We start from the raw sequence: 9584 nt of genomic DNA on the forward strand, positions 1-9584 counted from the left end.
CCATACCTACCTCGAAGGTGGGCTGTGTAGACTCCCTCATGTCCCGCCAAGTGACTTGAGGTCCCACGTCCAATGTGGAAAGGACCCGAGACGTTGAGGATGTGATTTCCGCATTAATTCAAGCATGATTGCCCTCCCATTTCTCATCACTCTGTCAATATCACATGATGAGCTCAAGCCCAAAAGGGCCACAAAGAGCTAAACAAATCACTCAAATGTAGATCACAACAACACTAATTAAGCAATGGCATCACTACCCAGCCTTTAACGTACACAATCAGAGAAAGCCTCTCAGTGTCTTTTTCGAAGCCTTGAGAAGCAAGCACAGGACGTGGGCGATGTGTGATGTTCCCCTCGATTACCACCTACCCCCGGCTTTCTCTCAGCCATTCGGTCTTCATCATCACCAGACCACCGGCTCAATGGGGGAGTCACGGCAGCAGGTGGGGCCTCAGAAATGCCGCTTCTCAGGGAGCGTTAAGAGCTGGGTGTTCTGACAGGGGAGGGACATGGCTGGCTGAGCATTCCCCAGCATTCTTGTCATGAGCAGGGCGGGAGTGGAGTGCCTCCGAACCAAACGGGGCAGCCAGAAAAATAAAAGATTTAACGACACCCTCAGTTGACTGAAAAAAAAAAAAAAAAGAAAGAAAGAAAGAAAAAGAAAAAAAAAAAAAAGAAGACCGACTGTGCAGGAATGCGGGAAGGGTGGAGAGAGGTAAGAGGTGGGGATTGGAGCCAGGGAGGGGTTGGGATGCACTGGAACAATGGATTTGACCGTGTCGAGATTCGAGTTTCTTTCCAGGAAGAAACCAAGATGCTGCAGCCAAAGGAAGATCGATAGCCACTAAGTGGAATCTCTCAGACTAATTACAAAACAACAACCAAAACTATGATAGCGACGATAGTTTCTATTTATCGAGCAGTCCTGACGTGCTAGGAGTTGAGCTAGACTTTAAATGATCTCGTTCAGTCCTTGCCATAACCCCGGACGTTGGTACTAATAATTATCCCCATTTTACAGCTGAGGAGGCACAAGAGGGCAGGCAACTTGCCCGGGGACACAGAGCTAGTAAATGGGGGACTGGATATATTTCAATAAATGTATGGGGCCGGGAGCGGGGTTCTGGGAATGACAGGAAATGCAACAGAATTCTCTGTAACTTTGAAAACGGATCCTTTGTATTTCTGAAGCGGAAGAGGGTGTCTTTTAGGACCTCACGCTTTTATTTTGGAAATTGAGATTCTTTCAGGACAGGTCCCATAATTTTTGCCCTAAATGTGGATAGGAGGCACACCAATCAGCCTGGTGGCATACTACGAAACGTGCCTTTGGTGTCCATCAGCCCAGATGCTACAGACACAGCAGCACATGGCCCCTCAAACCCATCTGTCAAACTTTAGTCCGGCTTCTCGTCGAAAGCCCCGCATTGACTCAGGGGTTGGGCTTGGCTGCTCGAAGCCACCTCAGACTTATTAGCCATGATAAAAGAGCGGTCATAACAACAAGGAAAAAAACACTGTTGAAAAATTAAGGGGAAATTATGGCTCCTTTGGAAGAGCACCTTATGCCTGAGCCGTCACACATAGGTCCTGATGACAGACCTGCTGTGTTGTAGACATCACACCAATGAAAGAAAGGATGTGGATGTGTCATTTAGAGCCTGAATCCCATCACTCTGACAAACGAACCTAGGAAAGGTCCCCCATCTTCTACCAGAAAGGTAGGGAACCAGGTGCCTTCCAGCCTGTTACTCAGACATTTCTCTAGTTGCTTCAGAGGAAAGAAATCTTTGATGTTCAAAAAGAAAAAAAAAAAAAGAAAAAAATCATAAAACTCACCAACTCAGAAACTACAGCCTCCCTCTGTGACAGGCCTCAGCTTTCCACCAAAGGTCAGCTAGATGAGTAAGGAGGAACAGGGGGATCTCCACAGTAGAGTCCCAGCTTCCGGGTATCAGGAGTTGTCACACATTACAACATCGTCACATCCAGAGACGGACCGAGCCACATAATTCGCAGGGCTTGGCGCAAAAGGAGAATGCAGAGCCCCTTGTTCAAACTGTATGAATTTCAGAGCATGAAACCAAGCACAGAGCCTTTCTAAATGTGGAGCCCTGTGTTACTGCACAGGTTGTATACTGAGGACATTGGCCCTGTCCAGGGGGTCAGTCCCATCCCCCGTCTTCACCTCCATCTATACTCAATCAACATGGGGAGAAGAGGGAAATCTTTTGTCATTGCCCCAGGAATGATCTCCTGGAACATTTGGTAGTATTAAGTAAAATATGACATTGAACATGCCTTAATAACACCTAGCTTATGGCCGGCACCCAACAAATGTTAGCTGTTATTACTATTACTATTATTATTATTAATTATGATTAATCATTATTTTCATTATGCCGAGGTCCCTCCACAACTCCAAAGCTACCCATAGGCAAAAGCAAAGAGTGGGAAGAACATATACCCCTGTTTTTACAGAGACCATCTGTTAGCTGAAGTCATTCAGAAATCATTTCACTGGCCCTGTGCAAGAGAATGATCTAAATTAAGGGTTCCTAGCCTTTTACTTGTATCCATAGACCCATTTTTCAGTCTGGCATTGACCTATGGACCCCTCCTCAAAATAATGCTTTTAAATGACAAACTAAAATAGCAAGATTAGGAAGGAAGCTTATATTGAAATACAACGATCGGCTTTTTAAATATGTTTACAATTAATGTGATATAATAATAGTATATATGCTTCCTAACACATTAAATAAGAATATCTAGTGCAGGTCAAACAACCTCCATGGCATCAAAATCATGACGAACATCGATATTTTGAGGCATCTGCAACAGGTGTAATGTATATTAAAATGTCTGTAATTTCTCTTGGTGACAGTCAGTTACAGCTAACATTACTGTAGAATTTTGCCTACATTTACATAGAAAGAAAATGTCAGATTTTAATTAGATGATTAAAAACAAAAATATCATTTTTTTTCCACATCCAGGTTGACAAACCACCTGTATTTTCTCCATGTACACCAGGAGCCTCTTGGATCCCAGGTTAGAGTCTTGCTGTTTTATTAACAGCAAACACTTCTTGTTCGACTCAAATAGCCTCTAGATACCGTTTCCACATGACTACAAGTGTCATCTGACCAATTTACCAAGAGGCAGACCCCTGTTGGGTCTGGCAATGGTATCTTGGAAATTGTTTTCAAAGCCTCCAGAACACCCAGGGTGGCGGTTAGTACACATCTGGAGGTAATATCAAGAATTTTAGGGGTGGGCAATGGTCTATGAGGTTGCAGCTAGTCAAGTGAACTGCCTTGTGGGGGATCAGCTTCTCCTGGAGGCCCCTTCTATGGCAGGTATCAAGACACATGGGTAGGAACATGCTGTGTGCCCGCACCAAGCCTTGCTTGGAACTCCCACAGGCGGTGGCGTGCAGCCAGCTTAGGACAAGCTCCATCTGGAAGCCCCCCATGAACACGGTTCACTCCATGTCCCTGCTGCCTGCCTTCTCCAGTGAAAACCTTATGGCATTTATTTCCATGGGCTAAGTGCAAAACCAATGTTAATCACTTTGAAAACAAAATCCCGGAATTATCCATCCACTCTCACCCAGTCAAGAGTCTTTGAGAACACCCCTGTTGAGGACTTAGCCTCAATTTCCATTCCACAAATTACTAAGTATTTACTTACAAGCATTTCTCCAGGTGTTTTTAGATGGGGGGGGGGGGTGGCGGCTCTAATTTAATCCTCACGATAGCCATGTGCAGATGTGATTAACCTCATTTTCCAGAAAGGAAACTTAGAGTCTAGAGCTTGTATAACTCACCCAGAGTCACTCAGGTACTCAGTGGCAGGGTCACATTTGAACCCAGGTACTCTGACGCTACACCTGGTGTTCTCTGTGCCACATTCCAGCTGCTTCCAGGCAACAAAAACTCACAGTCTCCTGCCCATTCCGATACACAAGTGGTCAAAGTCTACTCTTCATCAGTGTTCCTCAACCCACAGCCTTCTGGCTGGTGGAGTTAAGTTGGGTGAAAGATGAGCTAAGTGCTGTCTGAGTTTCTAAATGAACACAACTGAGACAGAGGCTGAACTTGGGGCCAAATCTAAAGCCCCTTTCAAAGACAAAACAAGTCTTGTGAGTAGTCACCATGAAGACAGTGCCGAAAATAGCCTTCACCTTCCAGATCTCACTTACCATGTCCACCAAAATATATCATTTGCCCTATTGAGGGAGGTTCATTTTGAAAGGTTCCTAAGAGGGATCCCAAAATAATGTCCACAAGACAGCCATATTCTCCAAGCTCCATTGTCATACACAAAAAATGGAAGACCCCGTTCGTATTCCAAGAAAGAGCCAATAGACTGTTAGAAGAAATTTGTATCAAGCTGAGAAAGGGCTGGCAGGGTGATGGAAATTTCTCATATCACGGTTGGGCCAATAAGGGCCCAGCCCCCAAGATTGTTCATTTTGTGTCCATGACATAGAGTGAGGTGGAAGGGACAAAAGATGCAATTTTAAGTTCACCACAATCACATCAACTTCAAAAAAAAAATGCATCGAGACAGGGTCATACAAAAGTAAAAATACGTAGCTATGTTAAAATAATGGGCTTAATCGGGTGGTCTATTAAGAGTAATAATCAAAATATTATAGAAGGCACTTCATTCTCTTTTTATTTTTGGCTTCGTTTTCCTCCGAAAACATGTTCAAATGCCCCCATGCTGGCCATATTTTAAATAAATAGGCAGATACTCTTAATAGTGTTGAAGATGCTTCTGAGAAGGAGGCTCTAAGGACAAGGGTGTGTGGAAAGATCGGAAGAGAAGAGGTAATGTGAATCCGATGAACCAGAACAGGGGGCCCAGCCCATAAAACAAACCAGAGTGTGGTTAGGTGCTAGTGAAACCAATTTTCAAAGGGGTATTTTACAGGGTGTCTCTTTTAAAACAAGGCCAATTAGAACCCCTGGAGCCTCTTTAAATGGGCCACTCTGCTTGACCCTGTTGTAAGCTCTGGCTGCTCCAGAGTCATGCTGAGGCCCTCTGAGAGCACCAAGTCTCCAGGTTGGCTGCCCGGTGGCTGGGCCAGCCACACTCCCCTTCTGATTACCTCTTGGGTCTTCCTCTAGAACAAGTGAGTCCATATCCATCCAATCTACCCAATCATCCATGGGCAATCAGTCAAGCAAGCTGATCAGCACCACACAAATGGAGTAGACTCCATGGGTGCCTGAATGTTCGCCTTTCAGCAGGCCACTTTGGTGTTTTACAGAAGATATCATTAGAGTCCCTGCTTGTGTCCACTGGCTGCCACAAAACACCTGGTTTTCATCCACTTCTATACTCCCACCAACTTTGGACACATGAGGCGAATCGATAAAGACGGGACGTTGCCACGGGAACAGATACTAACGCCCTTCATAAAGACTCCAGGAATCCGATCTTAATACCTCCACCAGGTATATCCCTCAGCCAAGGTTCTGAAGACCTTAAGGAAGCCATTGAAGGGCTCCTACTGCCTTCCTTTCCCATCTCATCCTTAGGAGGGCAGCTCCCACCCCTTCTCAGCTGCTGCCACTCAAGCTAAACCAGCTGACCACTAGGGTTACCTGCTTTCTCCCGGTCATCAGCATTTGAGGGTGGAAATGCATCTTAAAGATAATCGGGTTCAAACTCCTTTGTTTGAATGAGGAAATGGAAGCCCAGAAAGCTGGAGCGGGCTGGTCTGGGCACACAGCTTTACCAGGACTAGGCAACCAGGTCTCCTGACTTCCAGTCCTGTATACTGCCTTGTACACACTGTGCCCCAATCATTCAAAAGCGTAAGTCTGAAATTCTTCAGGGAAGATTCTTAAAGAAATATCCTATCCGCCGCCACCCCCCACCCACCCCGCCCCGCCGAAGTCCAATAAACTTTTTGTCAAATAACTCTGAGGGATCTGTGGACATTTCTATTCCAGCACATGTCGGCTTCCTGACATCAATGCCATTTGGCCTGAACATACCTCTCATCCTAATATTAGCTGCTGCGGGAGCCATTCTTCCCACTGCACTATTTGTTTCCTGCATAACCTAAGAGTCTGGCCCTTTAAAACCCTGTTCAATTGAAACAAACAGAATAGTCACCTATTTCTAGCAAGAGCCTGCACCTTAAAACAGATCATATAATTTAAAATCATACTATTAAAAATTAGAGGGGCGCCTGGGTGGCTCAGTCGGTTAAGCGTCCGACTTCGGCTCAGGTCATGATCTCACAGTTCGTGAGTTCGAGCCCCGCGTCAGGCTCTGTGCTGACAGCTCAGAGCCTGGACCCTGCTTCAGGTTCTGTGTCTCCCTCTCTCTCTGCCCCTCCCCTGCTCATGCTCTGTCTCTCTCTGTCTCAAAAAATAAACATTAAAAAAAATTTTTTTTTAATTAGATAAGAAAACATTAAGAAAAATTTAGTATCTTCTTCATCTCCTCAGTTATTCAGCAACAGATTTTAGAGAACACTGGCAAGATATGGCTGCCTTCCTGCCTCTGTCTTCAGATGACAATCCCCCCCACCCCCCACGGACTCAGTTTACCCAAGCCGAAAGCCACCGCACTTCATCGGTTACTCAGGAACAAAGCCAGGGTGAGAACTCGTGGTCTCTAAACATAGAGCCTGAAGTGGAGTCAATGCCTCCCCACCAGGGCTCCACCCACAACAGAAATGACTGTGGCTTCAATTTTACCAGAAAGAGCTGTCAACAAAAGAAACAGGCTGAAACAGCGGCAAAAAAGGTGTCACTGAAAATCAGGTTCCAAGTTTGTATTTGGTCCCTTAAAATTGTGGCACTGCTTCTCAAGTGCGCTGGCAGGTTCTGCCGTGGCATTCTTGGTATCCACCCCACCCCATCTCCCACAGGTCTTTGAAAATCACATCTGTTAGAAAGGGTGTGGGGATGCCTCCGTCTGGAGAAAGGGGAACAGACTGGCTTTTTACTGATTTGTATAAACCTCTCCGTCTATGCTTGCTGTTTCACATCAGGCAAGGTTCTTACGCTGGGCTTTCAGAAGAGCGAGGGGGTCTGAAAAACACAGCCCAGTGCTAAAATTCCCTAATTTAGGGGATCGGGGAAGGACGAGGAGGAAATAAAATGTTACAAGATTGCAGAGAGCTAAATTGTCCTTCCTGAAAGTGAACTTTGGCCCAGAGCACTCACGTTTGGACCTAGGACCTGATATGAGTTCCTTCCAGTTTCCAATGAGTTAATTGGATGCATTATCTCAGCCTCTCAAGGGGTCAAAAAGATATTGAAAGAGGATCTAGGTAAATTGACGGGGGCATAAACACAGAACTATAAGTGTGAGTGTAGGACTTTTCAGAGGTTCAGAAAGGCCCCAGGCGTTTCCATTTGGGGAGCTCACGATATATTAAAAAATGGAAAAAAATAATGAAAACAACATTGTTTGAATTTAACAACTAGATGCTTTTTAACACAAAAGAACAAATATAATTGAATTTTAGATCTTCCATACATATGAGGCCTGAATCAAATTCATTGCCCTGCCCACGGTCACCCTAGAAAGGGCCTGGCTAACACTGCCATCTTGAACAACAACGCGAGAGAACTCACAGCAGTGTTACTCCCTCCAAGTTACCTTCTTTTAAAATGCCTCCGCAAAATACTTCAGACACATGCAGAAGGATTGTCTCCATTATATTTGTAATTTTTTCAAATGTGATCACAGACTTCCAAAAGACCCTCATTTCCTGTTCCCATTGTTTTTAAAAGCTGTCCACATCAGTCATTAGCAGTTGGTGTAGAAAAGATGTGACCCTACACAACTTTGTGTTATAAGAACATGGAATGGATGAATTATTTCACAGCCTCGGAATTCTAGATCTCATAAAGAGGACAAGCGAAGAAGCCTTCCGCAACTCCAAACACAGTTATTAAAATTATTCTTGAAATCTTTTAAGAGCCTTTTTCTGGTAGGGTCTCTAGCCCACGAGACGTTTCCTAATGACTTCGTCTTTCCTATTGGAAATTAGCGCTTCCCTCGACCTCGTGGAATTAGCACATGACCACTCGTGATCCCCGACTACCTGTTTACACACAGAAAGGCTCTATCTGAACACATCCTCACACCTATGCCTACAGAACCAATTCCTGAATTAGACCTTCCATCGGAAAGTTCTCAATCCAGTCACTTACACTTACACTGGGAATATACTAAATCCACTCAAAGACAGATGGTGAAAATGTTACTTCCCAACACCATGCTGTCATGTACCAACAAGATTAATTCCCCATTGTTCCCAGTTCCATCCACACTGAGGCCAACACTTCTCCAGGGTGTCCAAACAATATTAAAAGAGTCCCTGTTTTGGAAGGCATTTGGTGCTGCTGACTCACAACTGCCTGTCTGGTCTCAGTAGCCCATTATGGCACAAACAAAGGGTTAATCTGTCCCCTTGCAATATGGCAAAACTCTTTGCCAATTTTTTTGTTTTTTTCTGGACAGAGCCATTTTTAGGTGTACATTTCTCCCCAGTGCCCTTGCCTACCTGGACTGCCCGACCACTTTCTCCAGTGTGGATGCGTGCGCCATTGCCCGTTCCCAGCCATTTTCCAACAACAGAACATGTTACAGACAAATCTGCCTTTCCCTACAACCAATGAGTCAGAAAAATTACCGACAGAAGACCTCTCTCGAAAGTGATGATGCGTGCTCCAAGCCCCAACAGCTATTTAACCAACCAGCTTTTCATTGAGCTATATCAGGGTCACCTGTCCCTAGCTTCCTTTTTGTTTCAGAACTCAGCCCAGGGAAATGGCTTTGTCACGCAGAGGGAACCCAAGGGGCTTTTAAATCCACAGTGATTGGGAGTCCGAACTCAATGCAGCCAATTCACAGATAATATCCAAAGAAGCCCGGCTGCCTTCCAAAATAAAATTCTAATAAGACCCAGTGAGGTGAGCGCAGGTGAGGCAAGCTTCACTTCCTGCCAGCTGCCTCCGGGAGTCTGTTTTATTTTCATCTGTCTGCTTCAAGGCAGGCTTCTCTTTCCACTCAGGTGTTTGAACTCCAGATTCAAAAGAAGGTTTAAAAATAAAGACTTACCTCATTTACCTAACGATTCTGGGTGGGAAATCCAATAGCTGTGGCTAATGGAGGGGAGACAGCATGTAGCACTCACACCAGCTCCTACAGGGATAGGGAACCAGGGGTGATATCACGTCTGAGCCCTCATCAGAGTGGAGATAAATGCATATGACAATAATTTTAAATCATTTTGTAGGATGTTAAGCAATAAGCCACCAACCGGGAATTCCCTAAGTCACTTCCCCCTCTGCTGATTGGCCGCCGGGCTCTTTAAAAAAATAAAATAAAGGATTACAAACATCGGCTCATTTGCATTTGGCCAACTCACAGGTTAGTGTTCAAACAAAACAGGTCTAACCAGGTTATGCCTGTGTCTCAAGAACAGAGAGACAACCTGTTAATGGATGAGGAATTGATTTGGTGACTGTTCTTTTCAGCTTAGAGGCTGTTTCAGGTGAAAAGCACCGCGCTGGCTCCCCCAGAACACCATCGGGAAG

At 45.0% G+C, this 9584-nt stretch overlaps 1 protein-coding gene across 3 annotated transcripts in view; it reads right to left on the reverse strand.

The window, feature by feature from the left end:
• The window catches only part of EHF (ETS homologous factor), a 40520-nt gene extending 31247 nt beyond the window's left edge, over nucleotides 1-9273 (reverse strand). Inside the window, exon 1 of one of the 3 annotated variants that reach the window (XM_015074389.3) lies at nucleotides 9106-9273. Coding sequence is in view for 2 of the 3 variants with exons in the window: in XM_027072911.2 (XP_026928712.1) it covers nucleotides 11-40 (30 nt within the window). In the remaining variant the exon portion in view is untranslated. Of the gene's footprint in view, nucleotides 1-10; nucleotides 1703-9105 lie in introns of those variants that run through there. The other 2 variants (XM_027072911.2, XM_027072910.2) reach the window with 2 other exon arrangements.
• Nucleotides 9274-9584: the final 311 nt, after the last annotated feature.

This window comes from Acinonyx jubatus, chromosome D1 (genome assembly GCF_027475565.1).
Source record: "Acinonyx jubatus isolate Ajub_Pintada_27869175 chromosome D1, VMU_Ajub_asm_v1.0, whole genome shotgun sequence".
Taxonomy (NCBI): Eukaryota; Metazoa; Chordata; class Mammalia; order Carnivora; family Felidae; genus Acinonyx; species Acinonyx jubatus.